The sequence below is a fragment of the Chaetodon auriga genome, chromosome 10 (assembly GCF_051107435.1).
Source record: "Chaetodon auriga isolate fChaAug3 chromosome 10, fChaAug3.hap1, whole genome shotgun sequence".
NCBI classification, from domain to species: Eukaryota; Metazoa; Chordata; class Actinopteri; order Chaetodontiformes; family Chaetodontidae; genus Chaetodon; species Chaetodon auriga.
In genome coordinates this window covers 1,331,611-1,356,748 of record NC_135083.1, presented here as the reverse complement: position 1 = coordinate 1,356,748, position 25,138 = coordinate 1,331,611, and the positions used below count along the sequence as shown (strand labels likewise).

General features: G+C 47.4%; 2 protein-coding genes across 10 annotated transcripts; both read right to left on the bottom strand.

The window, feature by feature from the left end:
• Nucleotides 1-68: 68 nt before the first annotated feature.
• On the bottom strand, nt 69-13,016 carry LOC143326608 (protein NDRG3-like). Of its 8 annotated transcripts, XM_076740309.1 has the most exons (17): nt 12,691-13,016; nt 10,750-10,846; nt 10,469-10,501; nt 7,341-7,446; nt 7,072-7,192; nt 6,446-6,508; nt 6,276-6,336; nt 6,030-6,116; nt 5,524-5,580; nt 5,334-5,437; nt 4,956-5,021; nt 4,769-4,820; nt 4,608-4,655; nt 4,251-4,286; nt 3,978-4,029; nt 2,996-3,034; nt 69-2,208 (listed from the first exon to the last, which is right to left on the bottom strand). In XM_076740309.1, the coding sequence occupies exons 2-17, from the start codon at nt 10,807-10,809 to the stop codon at nt 2,045-2,047; spliced, it is 1,149 nt and encodes a 382-aa protein (XP_076596424.1). In that variant the 5' UTR covers nt 10,810-10,846; nt 12,691-13,016; the 3' UTR covers nt 69-2,044. The 8 variants fall into 8 exon arrangements, with proteins under 8 accessions (XP_076596424.1, XP_076596426.1, XP_076596427.1 ...); XM_076740311.1 differs by lacking the exon at nt 2,996-3,034; XM_076740312.1 differs by lacking the exons at nt 2,996-3,034; nt 12,691-13,016 and adding an exon at nt 12,031-12,429.
• A 1,657-nt stretch (nt 13,017-14,673) lies between these two features.
• Nucleotides 14,674-24,751, bottom strand: LOC143326985 (PHD finger protein 20-like). Of its 2 annotated transcripts, none has more exons than XM_076741085.1 (18): nt 24,699-24,751; nt 23,504-23,583; nt 23,080-23,251; nt 22,860-22,944; nt 22,229-22,302; nt 21,830-22,052; nt 21,558-21,641; nt 21,351-21,410; nt 21,017-21,203; nt 20,818-20,927; nt 20,587-20,712; nt 20,378-20,464; nt 20,121-20,263; nt 19,825-19,924; nt 19,511-19,706; nt 19,199-19,415; nt 17,554-17,821; nt 14,674-17,130 (listed from the first exon to the last, which is right to left on the bottom strand). In XM_076741085.1, the coding sequence occupies exons 2-18, from the start codon at nt 23,581-23,583 to the stop codon at nt 16,994-16,996; spliced, it is 2,349 nt and encodes a 782-aa protein (XP_076597200.1). In that variant the 5' UTR covers nt 24,699-24,751; the 3' UTR covers nt 14,674-16,993. The 2 variants fall into 2 exon arrangements, with proteins under 2 accessions (XP_076597200.1, XP_076597201.1); XM_076741086.1 differs by having other exon boundaries at nt 20,587-20,709.
• Between the last annotated feature and the right edge of the window lie 387 nt (nt 24,752-25,138).

Here is a 25,138-nt window from a genome sequence, read left to right as displayed (position 1 = left end):
GTACTTTAACATGTAACATGGTAGTATTCGTACTTCTTCCACCCGTGCAGAACACTCAGGCCACAGCATCTTTTTGGATAACCAGCTTTATTTCATTACAAACCTTGTTTACATTAAAAGTCAGGGAACAACAACGGTCAGAAAACAGAACAACTACCGAAGCTTCAGTACAAATGTCAGAGTAACAGTTGTAATAAATATTAAAAACAGTAACAGGCAGCAGAATTACAGTCAGAGTATATAGAGAATAACTAAATATTTGACTTTGTGTGAATCAGAGTTTCAGTTCAGAAAAGTCGTCCTGAGTTCGGACCGTGTCTTTGTTTTCAGGACGTCTTTGATCGCCTTTGACATGGCGGATGCTGACAGACCAGGAGTCATTTCCTGCTCTGGCAGCTGTTCTTCAGCCCTCCAGCAGGGGGCAGAGCCTGAACAATCCAGAACGGTTCAGCACCACTGTCTGAAACTACAGAAACCATCAGCAGGACGAGCAACTAGGCCGCCTGTCAGACTCTGACCGACAGGTTCGAGGACCGTCGGTCATCAGAGTCTTCTCTGACTCTGACAGTTCAGATGCAGTCGTCACTCACCATCACTGATAAAAATATCAATAATCATCATGTTGCCATCGTCCAGTGAAAAACATTTACATCCAAATTTAGTGATTTTCTACTTTTCAGATAAACTACTGGTTAAGAAAATGATCCCAGAAAGTGAGGTCAGCTGACGGCAGCCGTCCATCCAGAGACGGCGCGTGGAGGACATTCAGAGTTAACGTGGAGGTTCGAGGAAGATTCACAGCTGAACGACATGTCAGTTACTCACAGGACTGAAACCACTGCAGGTCTGCATGCCAAGACTCCACAGCGAGCATGCTGCAGACGGCCAACGAACACAGAGCCGGCGCCTCCAACAACCAAAGCACAGGAGCAGAGAAGGAGCACCGGAGCTCACTGTCTCAGAGGAGGAGGCGAGAGGATTCAGTGAGATTTTACTAATCAATGACAACCGTCCACAGCCTGGAATACCAGAGAAAAGACAGCCAATGAAACATGAGCAAAACCAGGTCAGACAGGATCTATCAGATGTCCTCAGTCACACTTTTGGATAAAAGAGAGAAACTAATTGTAATTGTAGTAAGAATTCAAAGTGTGACAGACAGAAACGAGCTCATACATCTGTCATGTTCAACAAACATCTGTCATGTTCAACAAACATCTGTCACGTTCAACGTCCGGAGCAGAGAGGCTGAAACCTGTTCAGGATTCTGAGGACCAGTTTTTAGTTCCAGTCTGTTATTAGACTGACTTTAACACCGTTTGACTGCTTTGAACCCTGAAGTCTGCTCAGATTGTTCTGCCTGTGCAGCTTCTTATTGGAGTTTTTAAGGATATATCACTCATAAATTGATCTTTTTTCAGGCATTCCAGGAGGAGAGCAGTGGAACTGAGATCAAAACTGCTTTTTTAAGTGCACCTCCACTCTCACTGAAAGATCCTCTTTAAGTTACTGTAATCTTATGAGCAGGAAAAGAGTTCATCATTCCAGAAACGAGGTTCACTGCAACCGACATCACCAACAAGTCAAAACAGAAGAATAATGATTAGAAGAAGAAGAAGAAGCAGAAGAAGAAGGGATCAGGACAAAACTGAGGAGGAGAAATGAGTCGAACAGCAAAACAGTCGACTGCAGAAATACGACACAACCGTAAAGAAATAAGAACAAGCTGAACTCTGCAGGTACATCACAGAATCACCTCCACGCAGGGAGGAGTCAAAGTGTGGACCAACCTCAGCGTCCAATGGGATGAGCCAACATGGCCGCCGCTGACCCCAAACCTTTTCTGACAACAGTCAACTGTACAAGATGTTAGCTGTGACCTTTTCAGTTCGATGAGAAGAACTTTTACAACCATAACACAAAACTGTTTGGCTGCATCGCAGAGGGAGGGAGGTGTGCACACAGCATCTGAGGAGGAGGAGGAGGAGGAGGAGAGGAGAAGAAGAATCGAGGAGTAGAGAGAGAAAACAGAGCAGGAGCAGTCCTACGCAGTCATTTCAATGGTTTGTGCTGCTGTGTGCTCGGGGGAGTTGGCGCCCTCCGGCAGCGTGTTGGTGGCGCTGCGGCTCCGGACGCCGTCTGTGGAGCCGACGCTGGAGGCCGAATGAGTCCTGGAGCGAACCAGCCGGGTCATACCAGCTGTGGGCACTGGGGGGCGACAGAGACAAAATGTGTTGTTAGCAGCAGAACCATCGCGTTGGACGGCAGGTCGTCCACAGATCCCACCGTCCAATCAGCACGTGCCGATTTGAATCATCCACGCTGTGACCGAGCAGCTGGATTCAAATCTGATGACGGTGAGTCTGAGGCTCTGTTCACACCGAAGCTCCAAACTGTGTTAATCTGAGGCGTCAAATCCGAATCATGAGGTAACAAACAACAATGAGGAAGCAGCAAACGGAGATTTGACACTTCAGGATGATCAAAGGGGACATTTTGGCCTTTTCCACGGCAGAAACTCAACGACCTGCAGTCAAATTTGGATTGAGGTCAAGCTCGGAATGACTGCGCTGCATCCTGCGGTCTGTTCCCCACGGGACCAGCAGCCGACCCTCCCCGGAGGTCAGCCGGGTGCAGCCTACAGCTTCCTGTCACCTCATGCTACAGGGGGCTCCAGGTCGCAGGGGGAAGGGACGCAAACGGACATGATGTGTCCTGTTCTGTCCTCAGCTCATGTCACGGAGTCTGCAGTGTGAACGGAGCTGAAGTGTGTTGGCATGCAGCAAAGCCTGCTGGTCACTTTCACTGCGGAGGGGAAAAAACACACTGATCAGCTGATCAATGGCATGCAAACACACACACACACACCCACACAAACACACACACACACACACACACACACAAAGACAGACAGACAGACAAGAGGAGGGAGTAACAAAAAAAAAAAGATGGAGCTGAGGAGGTGGGTTTAATAGTCTGGTTGAAATCCTGATACCTGATTGGCTGCTCAGGTGGTTTAATACAACATGAGGGACTGGAGGAACGAAGACAAAGAGAGGAGGAAGAAGAAGAGCAGAGAAGGAGGAGGACAGGTTGAGAAATAACTGTAGTCATAATAAAACGCAGTCTGTGTCACACACATGCACATACACACACACACGCACACACACACAGAGCATGCATTTGTGTGTGTGGAGGAAATCCAGCTGCTTCACTGCTGTGAAGTGTACAACACTGCAAACTGCTACTTACAGTTAGTGAGGCAGGCTGCAGACACACACACACACACACACGCGCACACAGACACACAGACACACAGACACAGACACACACGCACGCACACACACATGCACACAGACACAGACACACACACACACACACAGACACAGACACAGACACACACAGACACACACGCGCACACACACACGCGCACACACACACACACACATCAAATCCAGACATAATTCAGGTTAGGACATATAATAAACTGTGGTGGAGACACAGACTGACAGGAAGCTTCAAACACCTCATCAAAATAAGAGAAGTCAACCTCAGTCATGTTCGTTAAAAGTAGTTTTCAAGAAACTCGAGCATCTCCAGGATTCACGTGGAAAAGAGAAGTGTGTGTAGAGGACAGACAGAGACACAGGTGTGTGGTCTCACAGTCTCACATTCAAAGACACTCACTGTAAGTACAAGGGTTTGTATGAAGCTTGAAGTAATTAACAATTCAGTCGTCATTCGAAACAATCCGCTGTCAGCAGGGGGCGCAATCGTACCACTGTTAGTTACCCACAACAGCACAAGACTAGTCCGTGTGTGTGTGTGTGTGTGTGTGTGTGTGTGTGTGTGTGTGTGTGTGTGTCTGGGGTTGTGAGGCATTGAAATGAGGGACGATGTCTAATGTGTATAAATATAGTTTTGTCTTTTGTAGTTTTTTCACTAAAAATATATACATAAAAAAAGGAGATACTCACTGTAACCCATCCCCTGGACAAAATACTTGAAGGCCTCTGCTAGTTTTCCAGGCTGAGGAAAGAACACACACAGCTGAAGTTAATATGAGACAAATCAAGCGTGTGTCTTCTTCTTCTTCTACTCTCTTTAGTGCAGTGTTTTCCTGATGGGCGTTAGCAGAGAACATTCGTCTTTACTCAGCCAGCGTGGACAGGATGAAGGATCACAGCCAGGAGTGACTCAAACCTAACCTTTAAGTCCACAGTATGAGACAGCAAGGGGCTCACACTCACCTGGACCACCTGAGGAAGTCCTCCACAGTCTGCCATCTAGTGGAGAGACAAAGAATAACAACATCTGGTGAGACTGCGCTACAATGACGACTAAAACTTACCCTGAGTGGAGTCGACCACACAACATGCTGCACAATGACGCATCATCTGAAGATGGAGGAGGAGGAGCTGAATCTCAGCTCCTCCTCCTCCATCTTCAGATGTGTGTAACACCGCTTCGGGTCGAGGAAGGACTCTGATCCTCCACATTAAGTCTAACCCCCTGACGAACAGTAAACAAACTGATGACACCTGAGAGCGCAGCGAAGAGCAAGACAGGTAGTCATGCAGGGAGAGAGACAGAAGACAGACAGGTACCTTGAGCAGGGTGGTCTTTGTAGGGTTCAGCCTGGAGTTACACTCCACCTGCAGGGCAGAGGGCGCGCGCGCGCACACACACACACACACACACATTATGTAGTTACAGCAATGTGACGTCACACACTGGCTGCTGTCATGAAAACAGGGCAGACACTCACCACGACATCAACAGCAGGTGACGTGTCTCCAACCACCAGCAGAGCAGGACACCTGACACACACACACACACACACACACACACACACACACACACACACACACACACACAGAGTCAGACATGCTGTCACAGGACGTGTCAGTGTAAATTTTATCAGTTAAATCAGTGGAAGATAAATCAAATGATACCTGAGTGTGATGACCGTGTTTTCATTCAGACCAGGGACGGGCCGCTCCATCTGCAGCTCAGTACGACTAACACACACACACACACACACACACACACACACACACACACACACACACACACACACACAGACTGAGTCTTGCAGACACTTTCTGTAAGAGTCTTTGAGGTGAATTTGAAAAACACTCTGAAGGATGCAGAGCGGAGACGATAACAAAGTTTTAGCTTTTGAGCTCATAAAACAGTTTTATTGCAGAATTCTGTTCACCTGATTAATTCCTAATAACAACTAACATGGTTCAATACCAGCTAACTGAGCCACATGACCCCAGTGAAACACCTAAACTGCTTCATCTAAACACACACTCTGCTGTTCCTACCTGTCGTAGCTGCTGTAGAACATGGCCAAGTTCTCCTGGGGGATATCCTGAGAGACGTGGAGTCTGTACGTTTGGATGATCTCCTTATTCTCTGTTAGCTCATCCTGCACACACACACACACAGCGGTTAGCGGTTCAGTGGGGATTCATTGCCTGTCCCTGTAAAGCTCTGCCTCCTGTTTGTCCTCACAGTGCTGAAGTGGTGTCCCATGATGGTGTCGACCAAGTTGCTCGTCCAGCCGCTCAGCTGCGAACAAAACGTCACATTTTAATATCATATTTCTGTACGTATTCATCAACAGACAATTTCAGTTTCCACACGACAACATTTAACTCCTCACTTGACAGTTCAACTGTTTTCATCTATTACACTTAAACTGAAAGCTGAACTGCCTTCAGTGTGTACAGTCAGCTGACTGTTCAGCTGAATCCACGGCTTAGACATCAGCTGAGGTCTGAACAGCTGACTGAACTCTGAGACATCTGAGCAAACTCCAATCACTGATCACACCTGTTATCACGGTGAAGCCCTGGAAAAACCTGGAACGTGGACCTTGAGTTTATTAAGATTCAAGTTCAGTCAATAATGGACCTTCAATTGGTTTAAATAATAAAAATCCTTCAATATGCTTGAATGTACCAACGCTTCCATTATATTCAGCTGTGTGTGTGTGTGTGTGTGTGTGTGTGAGACACCTTAGAGGCAGCCCAGTCCATCCAGCCCTTGGCACAGGGGTCGATGTTGATCAGAACTAAGCCCTCCACCAGAGTTGGCTCATTGAGCTGAAACACAACAGGAAGTGTCGTCGTCATCGTCATCATCATCATCATCATCATCATCATCATCATCAGCGTCACCCAGCCAGCAGCAGGAGAAAGCGATATGAGCTCACAGAGCTTCAGCACTCATCAGTCTGCTGGTAAACCAGTAGATGCACTCACAGCCAGTTTGGTGAGGACGTAGGCTCCAGCTCCAACGCCGATACCGATCACACTCTTCACCCTGATGGCAACACACAGACGCACACTCATCAGGGCGAACGAATCCGCTACGCACACGGGAACTTCTGCTAACACGACTACGACTGTCGCAAAGACGACGGCAGACTTACTGAAGCTGCGTCAGGACGGACGGCAGCATCTCAGCCAGCTCATCCATGGTGGGATACTGGTACCTACACACACACATTTTCACCATTATCATTGTTTCAAGAGACAAGAAGGTAAGGGGTTGTTTCAGGTGACTTCCCTTCAGGAGGACGTAAACATGTGGGTTTGAGTGTTTCAAAAGAGGACCTGGAAACACTGCTGCTTTTTCAGATATTCAGCTGAGCATCAACATCAAAGTCAGATTCAGGCGAAACAAAAAGGTAACGCTTGTTGTTTGTGTCATTCAGAGACGCTGATTTCACACAGGAGAGCTGCAGTCACTCCCTGAGCTTTCACTTTTCCCTCCTCTCATCAGGCCGCTGTGCCAGCAGTCGACTTGTTGGTCAGATGGGATCTAAGCAGAGGTTTTATTTTCACGCCTGTGCCACAGACGCACAGCAGGTATTTAATGACAGTGACAGCTCTGAAGAACAACCATGAACTATGAACAACCTGGAGAAAACATTTGTGTGCGTGTCACCAAGTGGACAAAGGACTCGTTTACATGTGTGCTTATACCCAGGATGCTGTGCTGCTTTGTTCGGTGTGTGTATGTGTGTGTGTGTGTGTGCACGTGTGTGTGTGTTACCCGGTGGGGAACACAGGAGCGTTCTCCTGCTGTCCTGGAGCGTCAACATGTAGGACTGAGAAATGCTGTGTCACTTCCTGCATGTCCTCATAGTTAAACAGGCTGTTAAAGCAAGACTTATCTATACACACACACATACACACACACACACACACACACATACACACACAGAATTGCTGTGTTAGGTGCTTGTATCTTGGATGCTTTCGTCTGTACTGTAACTCTGTGGTACATGTACTGCATGATGGCTGTAAATATTTGTGACTCACGGTTGAGTCCGATGTCATGGTAGGTGAGGATTGTGGGTCGGTTGCCCTTCGCAACTCCCCTCATGGTGACGTGCAGCACGCCATGGGCTGTCTCCACATCATGTTCCTGAGCAACACAACACACAACAAACAAACAGCATCCTGTCAACAAAGACTTCAGCAGGAGCCTCATTAAGCGCCATGACGCTCGGGAGGAGCGGGGGGGGCGACTTCCACAGCAGCAACACGTCGTCCTGACATGACAAACACAAGCACATCCACTGTGCACACGAACGCACCAATGGCAGCTTCAGGACATGGTTCAGCTGTTCAGAGATCAGACTGTGGAGCAGGTGTGACTTCATGTATTTTGGTACAGAGTCAAACAGGCAGGTGAGCGGCTTCTACGGGCTCACGTGTTGTCCAGTAATCTCATTAAGGAACTGACCACACAAACACCTGACAGACTCTGTTCACGGAGCTTCAGCCTCTTCACATGCATGAACACACACACACACACACACACACACACACACACACACACACACACACACACACACACCTGAGAACGTTTGTCTTGATTTTAAATTCACTGCACCAGTTTTGCAGATCTGCAGAATCGAGGATCCACAGAACATTTGTGAGTGACGTTCAAGCTTTTCCCAAACCAGGACTTCACATTGAGTTGATGCTGCTCTTTGGAGCAGCTTCAGATGTGAGGATGCCGACACATTTTCATCCCTGTACCTCTGTAAAATGTTCCTGGCGGCCTGCAACGAGGCAAACACTAAAAACTGGAAGCTCGCAGACTTAGAGATGGAGATGAATTTTAGGATGTTGCTACTTCTCTGAAATTATCTTTAAATTGCTAAAAACAGAACACGATGATAATCATTTTCATCACTTTAATCTGACATCTCTTCTTTGCAGATCTGCTTTAGTCTTTCCTGTTTTGAAGCTGTGATGATGACTTCCTCATTCTGTCCTTCATGTCTTCATGTATGTTAATGAAGGTGTTCTGAACAAAATGTGACTGACTGCCGTCACAGGATACAGGAGGGCGAGTAAAACAGTTTGCTGTCTGCCAGCTAACAGCGACATGAGCAGGCTAACTAGCTAATTGGCTAAAAGGCTGTCTTGTGTAAGCTAGTAGCTGGCAAAGCGTGACTGAAGAGAGCCGGCTAACGATGGCTAACTGGCTAACTCACCACCCCGTCTCCTACAGAACAGGAGATCTGGTGCAAATCCAGAGAGTCAGACATCCTGACAGAGGAGGAGGACCAGGGAGGAGAAAAGACAGAAGGATTCATAAACAGAGATGAGAGAGGTCAGAAGAGACAAGGGCAGCAGTGCTGTTGTCCTTCAGCCCAGTCTCAGTCCAAGTAAAGGGAAACAGGGGCGGGTGTGATCGGATCAAGGAGGATAATCTCTGTTGTCATTGGCTGAGAGAAGTAAGGTCTTAAGGTGTGAACAGCCAACCACCTGCTGCTCTTCATCCATCCTTCACTGGTTTTCTCATGTTGTCTTCTTCTTAAACTCCCTTTTATTTGGCCTTTACTCCTTCCCCCTTCCCTTCATCTCCTCAGTTCCTTCCCTTCCTCTCCTCAGCTCCTTCCACCCCGCAGGGAAATCACACTTCACAACCAATTACTGAAAATTGGAAAAGACAAACAGCAGATCACAGCGGAGCCACTTGAGACTTGCGCTGGCTTTTAATGAAATGTTGTTCTGCTCAGACTGCCTGATATGGAAACGTTACAGCAGAGCGGAGGATGTTTACAGGACTGAAATCAGTCCCGTGTGCAGGACAAGCACACAGAGAGGCGCAGACAGACGGCCCTCTGACACGTGTGCATTTTGTTTTGGACATTTTGGATTTTGGACAGCCCACTGAGAAAAACTGAACACTGACCAGAATAAACTTCTAGTGTTTGTGTTTGTCTTCTCAGGGCTGTGAGGAACTGTGTTTGGAGCTTCAGACTCTCCTGGACGAGCTGTTTTTGGCTGCGTGACAGAGGCGGAGCTGTTACTCTGTCCTCTGATTTAAAATAACTCTCTGATCAGAGGCGTCGATGCAAACTGACCCGCCGCGCTGACGTCGGCCCCTGCTGATCCATATCTGTGAGAGCTGAAGGTCGACCAGCTAAATTTAGTTTCCCTCACGCATCTCCTGCTAAATTTGACTCTTCGAGCCATTTGTCTTTACATTCTCTGATTTTTTACCAAGAAACAAACATACAATGTGATCAATCAGCGATAATCACGTCACCACTCGTCTCATCAGTCAGTCAGAAGAAGAAGTACTCAGATCTTCTTCTAAAAAGTAGAATACCAGTGTAGAAATACTGCGTTTTGAGTGAAAATCCTGCATCCAGTAAAAACCAATGATTGGTATCAAACCTAACAAATATATATTGTGTGTATTATTGGATTCTAACTATTGATGCGTTCCTCTGTTTAATGCTACAGCTGTAAAAGGAGGAACAAACTTGAATTATTGAGATGCTGCTGGTGGATTCCCAATAAAGGCTTATTGATTAATGATATCATGATTTATTTGTTGTTTACATTTTGTATTAACGAACAGCAAAACTGGGAACTCAAGTTATCGAAAAAATGTAGTGGAGTAAAAAGTGCAGTATTTGCCTCTGAACTGTATTGGAAATACCTCAAAGTACCTTGAAAGTGGACTTACATACAGTACTTGAGTAAATGTAGTTAGTTTCCACCAGTGGTTTAGCTACAGGACGGCAGTGTGTTAATGTTCTCTGACAGGACTGAAGTCCTTTCTGTGAGGCAGCTCGTGCAGAGGAACCAGCAGCAGCAGTGTTATTCAGCCCACTGCTTCGCTGTGTTATGACATAAATAGGTCAACACGTTACACTGCTGTTAATATCATGGCATGAAAAGATGTGCACCATATTCACATTTATACTAATATTATGACATGATGCAGCGCACCTCTTGTGTCTGACACACTGACTCACTTCAAGTATATCTAACATCTGTTTCATATTCCGATTTTGAAAAACATGATACTGAAATCTGAAACTGATCTTATCAAAATCGAGTCGACGTCTCCGATGAAGAGTCTTCATCTTATTCACTTTGACGTCAAAGGTTTGTTGACGTGTTGGTGCTGAACTCACCTGACAGTCAAAGTCCTGGAGATTTCTCCCATTCTGAGGAGACAGAGAGACATTGTTTGTCATCAATGTTCTGAGCTGCCTGTAAGTCATTTTATCAGAGATAATTTTACTGAGTCTTCCTCTATTCACGTGTTGACGTCAGATATATTGAAAAAATTCTGGTGTACTTTGACCACATCTGTTAGAGTTCAGACAGCATGATGTTTTAAGTCCTGGGCGTCCATCTTTCTCAGCAGCATGTGAGTGCAGGCCACGACCCCGGCTAACGCCCACCAGCTCACCTGTCCTGTCAGGAGCGGTTTAATCTCGGTCAGCTGGACGTCGTGAAGCTCCTCCATCATAGGGACGCTTTACTGGCAGTCAACCCGACAGACACGCCTGCCAGACAGATTAAAAAAGACACAAACGAGGAGACAGACACACGCTGAGTTAGACAGAGTTATTTAGGTAACTGTCTACCTGTCTGGGATTTGGTTTTGCTAATGTGATTATACAGTTTGACCAGTTCCTCGTCTTAAAGGCTTCTTTACAGTCACTGAAACAATTTTGCCAATTAATGAGACTGTTGAAGAAGTACATCAGAAATCAATTACAGATCATTAACATTATTGACAGTAAGTAATTATGTTATTGGAAATTTAAATACATAACAGAAGCATTGAGGAACTTTGTTTTGCTTTTTCCTTTAGACCTTTAAAGACTTTGTGATACCTGACAAATCCCTGGTCACACGAATAAAAATAAAACATTTGCTTTTAACATCCAGCTCTGCCACCTGTCTGTCTGTCTGTCTGTCTGTCTGTCTGTCTGTGTGTGTGTGTGTCTACCTGTGTGGTCTGTAAAACTGTGTTATCCAACATGTGAATCTAATGGAAACAGGCAGTGATCTCTCTGCCAGGAGGCCATCCAGCTATGTGTGTGTGTGTGTGTGTGTGTGTGTGTGTGTGTGTGTGTGTGCGTGCGTGTGTGTGGGCAGACAGGTTGGGTAACAGCAGAGTGGTTTGGATGGATGCTGAGCTTCCTGTGGGCTATCTGGCTCTGACCCAAACCGATAACGAGCTCACTGACTGACTGAAGCTGCCGGTCAGATCAGCGCTCACTGCACAGACTGTGAGATGTTCTGTGAGATGTTCTGCTGGAATATTCAAAGTCCAACATCAAATACACAAAATTGCATTTCATCATAAAGATATTCATTTTTGCCACCATCATCCGTTACTGGAGATTTTTGAAGATGCCAAATCCATCAGAAACTTAAGTGCTGTGAGTCCACAAAGCCAGAAACCAAACTAGTTCATCCTCAACTGTCCACGTAACTCGGAAGTGAAAGACACAGCCAATCAGAATCCTGGATTCTGCCATCATGTATGGAAATAACCAAATTTCACTATGCTCCATGCACCAAATCCGGGATATAACCAAATTAGGATAACATTGAAAACCACGTGGATTACGTGAACATGCTCAACAACACACCTGCACGCAGATGATCGGACACCTGGATGACGTTCCACGTGAACCTCAATTCCAGAATATGATCAAAATAAAACAGACGTACTCACAGCAAACTGAACAACACAATTTCAGAGGAGGAAGACGATAAACAGGCTGATTGTTGGAGACGTCATTTTGTCTTCTGGTGGCTTCTTGTAGAAAAAGACGCTTCTGACATTTTTCAGACGCAGTAAATTTACATGAAAATGGCTGATTGACAAAAATATCGACTGATCGATGGCTGCTCTGCTCAGAACTGGGGTTGTGTTTCCATGCTGAACTGATTGTGCCGATGCTCTTGTCTCTGCTGCCCGCCCACACACACACACACACACACACACACACACACACACACACACACGAGTCTCTGCGGATAAGCTAGCGGTTAGCTAACATTAACTTAAACGCTGCCTAATTAACGAGCCCGGATGCTAATGTCAGATCCAGACAGACAGCTCGGGCTTAGCAACTGTTACTATGGGAGGCGTCTCACCTCGTTAGCGACACACACGCACGCTCTCACACACACCTGTAACCAAACACACCATCGCCATAGAAGACAGGAGCCCCGCTTTCTGGGCTAATCTGGTTCGCTTACTAGTTAGCGTTAACGCGACAATTAGCCTAATAGCACACTTGGTCGTTAGCTGGCTAATTGGCTAACTAGCCGTTACTCGGTTAGTAGCCGTTAACAGCTACTGGACTGAACGTTACTTAACGTTACTCACCGACAGCCGTGAGCTCCAGAAACGACTTAATTCACCGGTTTAATCCAACTGGTTGGCTGGTAGGCGCGTTAACGCGGACGGTTTGCGGGTGGAGCGGGAGCTGAGCTGGTCGCGAGGCTGCTGTCAGACTGAACCCGCTGTCAACCGCACGCGGACCTTCAGGGGCGGAGCTACGTCACGTAAACAACGGCCAGTTCGTTCAGCGGACGGTCACGAGGTCAAACCACAACAGGTGTCGCGTCGAGTGAGGCCGAGTGTTCCCGCTACGCGCACGCTCCACAGGAGGAGGTGACTGTCTGAACCTCCTGCTCCTCCACCGCCTCTGTAGTTTGTTCACTGTGTGAGCTCCTTTTACCGGACATGTTACTTCCTGTCAGTATTCAGGGGTGAAGCTAAGAGTTCTGGGCCCCTGGAGACATGGACCAACCCCTGAGGACCCCCAACCACCACCACCTGAAACTTCCAGGTTCTGCCGAGGAAATAAGAAAAATAATACCAATAAACACCTCGTACTGTGCAATCTGTGCTAATAAACGCTTAACTAAGCCTAACCTAAAGCTAATTCTAATTTAACCCTTAAAACCAAGTCTGAACCTACAGACAACCCTTTAAAGTCGTGTTCGCTTGGTTTACACGACAGATTCAGAAACAGATAATCGTATTTTCTAAAGAAGTTAAACTGAGCTTGAATACAGGCGCTCAACTCAGGCTGGACGAGAAGCTGCTGGTCTGGTCATCGTATGAATCTTCATCCAGCAACAACATCCAGGACAAACTAAACTTAAAATACCTGCAAATTTTATGATATTCATGTTTGCTTGTTAGCATTTGTGAAGTATCCTGTCATGAAGCGTGTAACAGGTGAATGTTTTGATGTGTTGGTCCGTCACTAACTATCAGGATTGACCCTCTGGGGATTAAGAACATCTGCATCAAAGCTCGTGTTAATCCATCTGATGTTAGTTGAGATGTTTCACTCTGGACCAAAGTCAGACGGACGGACCGACCGATGATTCCACCCCTGCAGGCACAGAAAGAACCGATCCATAACTCAATCCATATTCAGGCTTTGGTTCAATGGACTGTACTGCAGAGGGAAGGGTTACTGTAACACACACACACACACACACACACACACAGTGGCATAAGGGAGTGTCCTGGTGGCCTGTGAACATGCAGTGAGACCATCTGTCTGACTGGACTGTGTGTAACAAACACTGTGTGCGGTAAAGAAACATGAAGTCATCCATCAAAGCTCGAGCTCAAACCTGCACCTGTGTGTGTGCGCGCGCACACACACACACACACAGGTTTTACACTGCATCAGTGAGACACACACACTCACTGTGGATATACGACGTTTAAGAAACGCTCTGGGAGTGTTGGGAGGGTCCTGATCCACGTGAACCTTGTCACACACTTCAGGCCTGTTCTGTGCTGCAGAGGAAACACTTATGAACCGGCCATGCTGTGTTTTGTCTTGAAGGCTGCTGTTATCCCACATTTTGGTTCCTACTGAAGACGTAAATCTTTGAAAACACCTCTCAAATACGTCTTTATTTCTGGCTCAGTAGTTTCACTGTAGCTCTGAATCAACCTGAACTCAAGCGGGAGGACAGCGGGCTTTTATTTGGGGCTACTTTCAGTGGTTAATATTCAAAGCGTGTAATGAAACAGAAGCATGAAGCTTGACTCTAACAACTAACCTCTAACCTGCACGTTAAAGCTTTGTTTAATAAAGATGACAACAGGAACTGAAGGTAACTTTCAGCTAAAATGCATCATTAGTATGATGGTGATATGAAGTCATGTCTTTGTTAATGTTTGTGCATCTTTATGGGCTTTTTGTGGAGCTTAACTGTACAGTCATTCATTAATTGGGTGTTTTAGGGCGACTTCTGTAATTTTGTACACTAGAATACATGGAAGGGTTAAGTTTTAGCACCATGTTTGTGATGCTGAATGTGACTCATCCACACCGACTGGAACTTTTCAATTTTAATCAAAGTCAGAAAACATTTTTTTTTTCATGCTTTAAACAAAGTGTGAAAGTAAAAAAGAAAAGTTTGACCTTGAAGCGTTCAGGTGCACGAACTCGTGCTGCATTCGGGCTGATCCTCAATAACTCAGAAAACTAGACAGCGATCACGTGACCAAACCAGGTGTGTGCGTTCAGGTGGATCTCTCAGATGAGCAGGACGCCTCTGCAGCGTGAGCCAGTCTGAGCATGAACTCAGACTCGAGCGCCTGAACGCACCATCTGGAGCAGAATTCACTTCAGATGAAGTGGAAATCAAACAGCATCAAAACTGAAAGAAATGAAGTTTCACAATAACTGCAGGCCGTGAACGCCGTGAGGATCAGCCGCCAACCAACCAATCACAAGTTTTCTATCAAAATAAATCTACAGCTTTATACAGTTAGCTTCTTACACAAGCGTATAAAACATTCACTTTGACGTATTTACATTTTAAAACTGTCTGTGTGTCAGTTCAGAGGAAAGTTTTGAACAGTTTGTTGAACTGTTAGCAAACCTGCACGTCGATGCTAACGAGCGGCGCTCTCCGTCTGTGACGAATCATTTCTATGTACAGAAGCGCTCACGATCAGCGTGCCGAGATTAATCTGAAGGAACAGAACTCACACAGACAAACAACTTATCAGAAGCCAGCTGTTCGGCGAAGGCGGCAGTGAGACGCCGCTTCACACACTGATCCATAAACTGTTCCCAAAGGTCAACAACGAGCTCCTGCGTCCACTCAAACACTGTTTTTAACAAGCTTCATTTACATTTTTCTTGGTAAAGTCATAAAGAAATTAAAAGCACTGCTATAAATTTAGAAAAGTAGAAGAGTTCGCCTAAAATCTGATAAAGAAATATCAAAAAGAGAAAAGGCAGAGGGAACTGTGAGCTGAGCTGAGCCGAGTCCGGCTGAAACTGAGGAAATCGTCTTTGTAGACCGTCCACACGTCCATCCAGGTTCGAGAGTCTGTCAACGCTCTGCTTTAAGTCGGATTATATGTTCAGTGTCGCGTGTCGTGTTTGTGCCAACAGAAGTGTGAACATCTGAACAATTTCTGTTTAGGCCTCACTCAGTGCAGCGTTCAGGACTTCAGCTCTGAAGCTTTGGCTCCTGCCCCCTGTGTCCTCTGACGGCAGCAGACTTCACATCCAGCTGAACTCTGGTGAGCACGGACACACAAATCTACACAATGAAAGACGCTATATTAGCTTATTAGCTAGTGAAATGAAACCCTCTGCATTAGTGTACAAACCGATGCACAGCAGAGGCGTGGTTCACACGCTGAGGCAGCAGTCCGTCGTACAAATACGTCTTTAAATCAACACGCTGTCACAATAGCAATGAAGCCAACCGGCTCGTTAACTGATAATTAATGCTAGTTAACTAACAGGTAGCAAGCTAGTTAGCTCTGATGGACTTTTATTTGAATGAAATGATGAAAAATCCTGAGAACGAAACGCCTCAGAGGAGCGAACGGCCCACAGAGTCATGGCGGTGGCCCGGCTGGTGTCAGAGCTCACGAAGCTTTTAGAACCACAGATTTCAAGACGACGCACAAATGAACTTTGCTTCACTACTTTCTGCTGTGAGGCCTCATTTTCCACCCTGTGTGTTTAAAAACGGGGTTATTACAGTCAGTACTAATTCTAGTACTATTACAAAATCTCTGCCTTGAGAAATATCCAACTTATAAAAGAATCACTGTAGAAATCTTTCTCACTAAATCCTCAAAAATCTACCCAGATGCCCTCAGAAAGTTAAGTTGTGTGTGTGTTTGTCAGGTTTTTGTTTGACAGCTTGGACGCTGCGATGGATCACGGGTGTTAACATTCAGTCCAAACTCTGACGCTCTGACATCTCCTGCCTCAGTCAGCTCAGTCACTCATGTTACCGAGTCGTTCAGACGTGTCCTGATGACATGGATGACAGCAGCTCGTCAAAAAAAAGCCCAAATCAATCAATCAATAATCACACCTGTCGTCGTCATGTGGTCGAACGCCGCATCCTGCTGGAGGCGGTTTGGGAAATGTTCTGGTACCTTTAACGGTCAGGTTATAAAAAAATGTCGGCATCCTCTTCGTGTTGCGGTGCACTTTTAGTCCACCAGAGGGGGCGCTGTCCTCTGTCCTGTGGAGACAGACCCCCGCTCCTCCAGGCTCAGAGCGTCGCTCTCCACAAGTCTGTCTACTCCTGCGCGAGCCCCCTCTGCCAGTCTGTGTTTGCTAGCGGCGACTCGCGGGGTCAAAGGTCAGGGGTCAGAGTTTCAGGTGTGAGAAGGCTCAGCGCCAAACCGCCAGGCGTCTCACAGTGCACAGGTCGCGCAGCAGCCGTCTGATTCGCTGTTTGAGCTGCGGGAGCCGGGACAAAGGGTCGGGAGGCTCGAGCTCGCCCGAGTGGTCCAACCAGGACTCCAATACTGGAGAGAGACAGACAGAGAGAGAGACAGAGAGACAGAGAGAGACAGAGAGACAGAGAGAGAGAGACAGAGAGAGAGAGAGAGAGAGAGAGAGAGACAGAGAGAGAGACAGAGAGAGAGAGAGAGAGAGAGAGACAGACAGACAGAGAGAGAGAGACAGAGACAGAGAGACAGAGAGAGAGAGAGAGAGAGAGACAGACAGACAGACAGAGAGAGAGAGAGAGAGAGACAGAGAGAGAGACAGAGAGAGAGACAGAGAGAGAGACAGAGAGAGAGAGAGAGAGAGAGAGAGAGACAGAGAGCGAGACAGATTGTCTTTAATCAAGTTTAATGAGATACTTGTCACATCTGACTGATGCACTTCATCAGGTCGTGTGTGTGTGTGTGTGTGTGTGTGTGTGTGTGTGTGCGCGTGTGTGTTACCGTCCAGCTCTCGCTCTATCAGGTCCATCCTGGCGCTGATCTGGCGGTGCAGAGACTCCACGTGCTCCAGCAGGTTCAGCTGACACTCGGCCACAGACGCCGGACGAGGCTCCTGCATGTGTGTCTGAGTGTGTGTGTGCTCGCGGCCCTCCGCGTGTGCGTGGTTCTCTCTTTTCACGCAGGCGTCTCCGAGCGTGTCCGAGCGCATTGCCGTGTCTGCGGCGGCGGCGTCAGCTGGTGTCTTGCTGACATCCTCATGTTTTATTTCCTGCAGAGACAGAATCAGAGTTGGTGTGCTGTCGCTCACAGATCTACCTGGAAACCTGAGACGCCGCCGTCCAGGTGGACTTCTGACGGCTAAGCTAACAAACTGCTGTGGCAGGAGGAGGAGAACATGTTGTTTGGTGTTTTTAAAAGACAGCCGTGCTCTCTGAGGCTCTCTGCACGGCCCTCGCAGAGCGCCAGCGTGTAAAAATATCCCACGATTACGAGAATGAGCGCGGCGCCTCGAGCTGGTTTTGGCCGGTCTCATAGCAACAGCAAGAGCTCAGAGCCGCAGAGCTACTCTCTGTGTCTCTCTGAGCTAAGATTCGTTTTTCAACTCCACACCAGCTGACGTCTTTTCCATCCCTAACATCACCTGTGGTCACCATGAACCGCCACGTGACATCACGATTAGCTAACAGCTCTGTGAGGCTGCACAGCAGAGCTATGAGCTAAATGCTAACGTCATCATACAGAGTGCAGCAGGTGTAATGTTCACCATGCTCACCCTTTCAGATAACAGCAGCACACTGCACTCTGAAACATGTTATTTCCAATGGTTTGTGTCACGCTACGACGGCTTATCAAGCTAAGTGTGTGCAAGGCAGTCAGCCGAGCAAAGAAGCCAAAATGGAGGAAAAGCTATAACTGCATGTGTCTGAATCCCCTGAACTGTTCAACACAAGTTTACACATGAATTGAGACCTCGGGAGGAAACACGTTTCCAACCAAGAAGGCATGTAAGTGAGCTTAAAGGTAGGAAATATCTGCCCTTATTATTAACATATCTTAGCTTTGTTAAATGGCTTAGCAGGGCTAGCGCTAACGCATGCTTCACGGGACGATACAACTTCATAGCTGACTAAATCACGCAGTAATTCTGCTGGACGTTTTGAAAACATAATTTGGTCTGTCCTCCCTGATTTCCCCGAACGCCTCGTCAGATGTGCACAGAACACAGCAGCTCAAATCATGTCGTGTCTGAAAGCACCTTGTTAGCATGCTAACATCTGCTCATTAGCAGTAAACACAGACTACAGCTGAGGCTGATGGGAGTGTCAATAGTCTGCAGGTATTTAGTCATAAATTAAAAGCACAAGCTAAAATGTTGGCCTGATGATGGCGCTACATGACGAGTCAGATGATCGTTAAGCTATCATAGTTCATCCTGAGCAGAACATGAACGTGGGAATCTCAGTGAGGTCAGCGCTGACATGTTTGTCTTGTGCGACCAGCAGGTAACACCTGAATACTGACATCAACGTTTCAGTCCAAAGCCTGTTCACGGCGAACCGATGAGGGACACTGAAGACGGAAACGTAATGAATTTAAGGTTATTTAACGCTGACCGGGACACGGAGACCATCTGCTTCCTGTTTACCTCCTGCTCAGCGTCCTGCTCCTCCTTCACTGCAGCCGCCTGCCTTTCCTTTTCCCTCTCCTCCGATTTCTCCCATGATGCTCCGGGCTTCTGGTAGCAGTGCTCACTGCTGACGTAACAGAGGGAAGTCTCTCCTCTCGGGCAGGACGCCGATCTCGGTCCCTCCTCTCTTTTCCATGGCAGCCTCCACAGCTGCAGATCAGGGTGGGATGGAGAGCTGCATGGACAGAGGGACAGATGGACAGAGGGACAGAGGGACTGAGTACGTGTCTGCGTGGACTCAGACTGAGGCGCTGATGTGACTGTACTCACTGTAACAGGCTGATCTGGAGCTGCAGCCCACTGAGGACCTGATTGAGGCCGTGTGTGTGCGCCAGCAGGTGGCGCGTGTGTGAGATCTTGGAGGCGTTGATCTCCGAGTAGTTCTCCTTCACGCACGACAGGCCAAACATGTGACCGGACACCAGCAAATCAGGCTCTGACAGGAAGCGCTGAGCCCGCCTCCAACCTGGACACGAGTGAAGACAGGATGAGACACACACACGCACGCACGCACGCACACACGCACGCACACAGTAGAGAAAACAGCACACACTAGTAGAAGCAGAAAGGGTGAGACGTCCTACCTGCAGTGTGTCTGCAGTAGTAGCAGATGTAGTTGTGTGGGACGTTGTCTTCATATAAACCCATACAGGTGCCATGCTGCCAACACAGACATGACTCACACTACAGACACACAGACACACAGACACACACAGACACACAGACACACACACACACACACACACACACACACACACACACAGGCACAGGCACAGGCACATAGACAGACAGGATTAGTATTTCTTTCTGTGTGTGTGTGTGTGTGTGTGTGTGTGTGTGTGTGTGCGTGTGTGTGTGCGTGTGTGCGTGCATGTCTTACCTGGATCATGAAGTCGTTCTCCTCGTCCACCTCACACACACACCTCACCACTTCACACTCCTCTGTCTCCATAGCGACAGGCCAAGAGGGCGTGTCCTCACCGCTCTCGGCGGTCAGTGTCGACCAGTCACTGCCGTCGTCCGCTGAAAGGGAGACGGGACTCCGGTGAGACAGTGGGTGACGAAAAATGACCATACGAAGCACCTGTGACATGTGTGTACAGGTGTGTCTGTGTATGTGTGTGAGTGAGTTCCCACCGTGCATGTGTGTGCTGTCGTGCTCGGCGCTCAGCTTCAGACTGATCGCAGGTCTGTCTGAGTTCTCGTCATCGCTGCTGCCGAGTCCTGAGGAGGAGACAGAGAGGGTCCACTGAGTACTCACAGTCAGTACTCTAATACTCCTAAAACTAATAATAACACACACACTGATGATCGTTTTGCTTTTTGATGCACATGCTGACTCTCACCTGACTGACTTTTCTTCTTCTTCTTCTTCTTTTTCTTCTTCTTTAGTTTGACTCTCAGGAAGTTCTTCCTCTCCTTTCTGTCCTGTCCTCCTGCTTTCTCTCCTCCTCCCTCCTTCTTCACGTCTGCTGAGATCGCACAGGAAAGAGAAAAAATAACCTGATGATGACCATAATGTTATTTTAAACTTGGACATTATCAGTTGATACTGGGTACCTGTACTACATGCATACCTGTTCCCATGATGCTGTGCCCCCCGTCCTCACGGTGACAGGTACCGCTTTGGTCCTCATTCTTCACGTCTGAACTGAATTCGGCCCCTTTAGAAGACGACCGCTTCCTCCTGCAACAACCCAGCCAGCATTAAACACAACGTTCCTCCGGTTGACTTTCTGTAAAGCTCCTGCTCTGGGATTTGAACTGTTGACCTACCTCGCCGCCTCCTGCTCGCCGCCTCGCTCGTCCAGCTGCTGCTCAGAGTGGTAGTACTTGATGTGGTAGTGCAGCAGACTCGCCTTCCTGAAGGACTTGGAGCAGCCCTCTGCAGGACACTTGAAGGGGTTGTGGTCCAACTCGATGGAGAGGATGGGAGGAGGCTGGTTCTTTATCACCCTGTACACTGAGAGGAGGTGCAGGCAGGAGGACAGAGGGGAGGAGGTGCAGGCAGGAGGACAGAGACAAAGTGTGTGTTTGAGTGTGTCAGTGCAGTCGTGGATATCGAACCTGGACTTGCTGTCCAGTGTGTGTGGCGTTCGAGTGCTCTTACGTGGCTCTCTGCTGAACTTGTGTGTGGTGGGCAGGTGGGCCTGACGTTCCAACAGGACGTCTGAGACAGAAGAACAAAGACAGATTACACAGCAGAGACGACACGCTGTCACAGAAGGACTACAACACGGACATCAGAGCCGAGCTGCTTCGTGTTCACAGCCGTCTTACGTTCAGGCCAACAGAGAACGTCTGCAGCGGCGTTTACCTCTGTCGATGTGGGCGGGGTTAGGAGGAGCTGGCTGGGTGGAGTTATCTGTGATTGGCTCATTCTGAGCTCCGCTGCTCCGACCTGAAAGAGAACAACATCACGAGCATCAGCAACATGATTCCAGACACTGACAGTCTTCAGCTGTCTGTCTGATGAAGTCACACACACGCCAATCAGCTGTCAGGGCCTTTGCCTTACCCACAATGCATTTCAGCACTGGCGAAGGATCAGTTCTAATAGTGACAGGTGTCAGAGTTCATGTAACTTACAGTCATCTGATTTCTTCTTTGCTGGTTGATGGGAGGATGAAGGCTCTGCCTTCCTCTTCCTCTCCTCCACCTCCTCCTGAGATCCTTCCTTCTCCTCTGATGTCACCTTCTCCATTTCCTTCTCCTCCTCCCTCTCCTCTCTCTCTCCGCCATCCTCCTCGTCCTCGCTCTCCCCTTCCTCCCATCCCTCGCTTCCCACTGCACTTTTCTCAGATCTGGACTTCTGTGTCACCACACACACACACACACACACACACACACACACAAACACAAACACACACACACACACACACACACACACACACAAACACACACACACACACAGTTAAAACCAAAGGAGTTGTGATTGGTGAAGCCAGTCAGATGAAGACCAATGGAAGTGAAGTGTATATTTCTTACTTCCTGGAAAGGTTTGACCTTCGTGGGCTTCACAGTCCGAACGACGCCATCATAGAAACGCACTGTGTAGGAGTCTGACACGCACACGCACGCACGCACGCACGCACGCACGCACGCACGCACACACACACACACACAGGTTTAGCAGCTGGTAGCATTTCATTCAGTTTATTGAACATTTGATCACTTCAGTAACAGAACAATGACGATGACTCCGGTCTTAAACCTGAAGGTCAGACTGGCTCAGCTCAGGTGGGACTCGGTCTCAGGTTTCGGTCTGTGCAGAACCCCAATTAAAATGTTTTAATTGTTTTAACCTGATGGGCTGCAGTGAAGTAAACAAAGTACATCTGCGTACAAAAACACTGTAGGAGGTAGTGAAGTCAACAAAAGTCTCATTTTGTCTCAACAACAGTCCAACCCCAAAAAAAGTCCATTTACATTTATATGAAACAGAAGAAAAGGCAGCAAACGCTCAGAAACCAGAGAATGTCTCAACCATTTGTTTGATGGACACCTTTAAAGATAAAACGGCTCCAGCTTACTTTCTGTTACTCGTCAATGAATCGACTAATCGCTGATCCACCATCACCTTCAATCACACGACATCAGGTGTGAAACTGAGACTCACCGTCTCTGTTCACTCTGAGGATTTTGGCTGGGTAGAAACGACAGTCTGTCCAACAGGCCAGAACCTTCGTACCTGAAACAAACACCTGAGACAGAGAGAGACAAGTCCAACAGAGTCAACAGAGCAGAAGACTGAGACACACACACAGACAAACACACACATACAGAAACACACAGACAAACACACACACACACAAACACACAGACAAACACACACACACCGGCTGTGAACATGGCGGGTTCAGGCCCTGCCTCCTCAGGCTGACTCGCTCCAGCGGCCTCAGGTACGGCGAGCTCCACTGAAACCACTCGTCATGTCGCCGGCTCCACTGGCGGTAATGGACCAGGACTCGCTCCTTGTCGTAGTCGATCTTCTCGATGGTGGCCGGGTACCTGACGGAACGACAACGTGACGCAGGACGAGATTTTCCAAGTTTGTAAAAAATGTTGTCAAAAGATAAAATGAGCAGAGTTGGATTAAAACATAAAGAAACTTTAAAATAAATCTAAGACAGAAACAAACATCTAGCTTCCAGAGTCTGTACATCACAACAAAAACTCTCAGTACTCCAGATTATTTTTGTTCATTTGCGCGTGTGTGTGTGTGTGTGTGTGTGTGTGTGCGCCTGTGCGTGTGGTCCAGACCAGTTCTTGAGGCGGTCTCGGGCTTCTAGCTGAGCTCCGACCTCAAAGATGATTCCTGACCTGTCCGGAGGAGTCTTCATCTGGCAGAGGAGAAGTTACTCCAGTACATTTCCATCAATAATGAGAGATTAGGAATGAATTTAACTTCTTAATATTGACAGTCACAGACTTCCGTACGATACGTAAACTTAAAACACATCACTCTCATCATCATCATCACCATCATCGTCATAACAGCCTGTTTGAACTTCCTCCAAAAGCGCGCGCCTGGTGACACTTGGAACACGTCGCGAGCGCGCGCATCGTCTCTGGTGCTAAGTTTCTTAAACATGACGTTAACGTGAATAAATAGAGAAGGCGTTGCTGTGAGCTCTGGGTGGAGATGTTTTAATTCTGTGACCACATTAAAACGATGGCAGAGTTGTTTCAGTGACTTTGCAGCCTGCTGTACCTGAACTACGTGATGACGACACACACAGGATGGCGCTCACGTCTCCAAGATAACGGTCGCATTCCATCTGTTTGGCTGTCTTTCTTACATTTCCGAAAATGCCGTTTGAATGGGCAGAGATTCGACGTCCTCAATGTCAAAACTCAGCAGTGTTTAATCAATGAAAGAAACTCTTCTTTTGGACATGTCTGCTCCTGATCCGTCGCCTTCCTCCGTGAAAGACGCTGATTGGTCGACAAGTCACGAATGACGCCTATTCAGAATTTACATTGGACGTTTGTGCTGTCGCTCGAGAAAGAGCCCCGCCCATCGGGAGCCCACTGAGATATTTGACAGTAGCTAAAATGCTAACGCTATCTGTGTTAGTGCTAGCTTCAAAGAGCTCCAAGCAACGTCTTCGGACGATACGCAAAATGATTGAAACTACACGTTCGTAAACTACACCGGAAGCGGGAAGCAGACAACCAAATATCTGAAGTTGTTCACGAAGCGCGTCCAGTTAAACGGAGTTGTATATTCTCTCCATTGACTGTGTACAGATAAGCTAACACGGCTAACTGTTAGCTTCTGCCGAGGTTAACTAGCTCAGTCTGAAAAGTCACAGTGACAGCTGCAAAGGGACTCAAGTTTTACGTCAGCAAATGAGCTGTCATGGAAGCTGAAGTCTTTATAAAACTGCCTCCGCTGTTCAAATGTAAATATGAGCGTTAAATGTGTGAATGAGTATCACAAAAGCTTGTTTACCTCTGGCGCTACTTGTGCTGTGCACTCTTCATACTGTGATGGCTGCAGAGCGCATGCGCGAGTGGTTCAGCTGGTTTGTGTTTATCTGTCGGACCAGTGGAGGATTGTTTGGGTCTCCATGAGCGCCTTGGTCTCACTGTTCAATGAAAAGAACAGAACACTGTCAAACCAATACCGCTGATGATTATGACTAGTATGAAATGTCATTGCACATTAAAATACATACCGATGCCGGGCTTTTATTTAAGATGCTGTATCAAAGATAACCTCTGCGGAAATGATGGAAGGGCACCACTTGTCAGTAATTAACAGCTACAATACAGTGTGAGGTAAACAGGGGGTTGAAATAAAGCCATTACTCTTACTAAAAAGTGAGGAACGCCTGAGCACACAAAGACGGCGAAGGAGGACACCTGCTGATGGAATTTTTCACATTCTGA

Coding starts and splice junctions, on each gene's coding strand:
- LOC143326985 (XM_076741085.1), bottom strand. CDS start 23,583: ATGAAGACTCCTCCGGACAGGTCAGGAATCATCTTTGAGGTCGGAGCT. Junction 19,925..20,120: donor AGAACGACTTCATGATCCAG/GTAAGACATGCA, acceptor GTGTGTCTGTAG/TGTGAGTCATGTCTGTGTTG. Junction 17,131..17,553: donor GATAGAGCGAGAGCTGGACG/GTAACACACACG, acceptor GTCTCTCTCCAG/TATTGGAGTCCTGGTTGGAC.
- LOC143326608 (XM_076740305.1), bottom strand. CDS start 8,629: ATGAATCCTTCTGTCTTTTCTCCTCCCTGGTCCTCCTCCTCTGTCAGG. Junction 7,193..7,340: donor CCATGACATCGGACTCAACC/GTGAGTCACAAA, acceptor GTGTGTGTATAG/ATAAGTCTTGCTTTAACAGC. Junction 3,035..3,977: donor TGTCCAGGGGATGGGTTACA/GTGAGTATCTCC, acceptor TCGTTCCTCCAG/TCCCTCATGTTGTATTAAAC.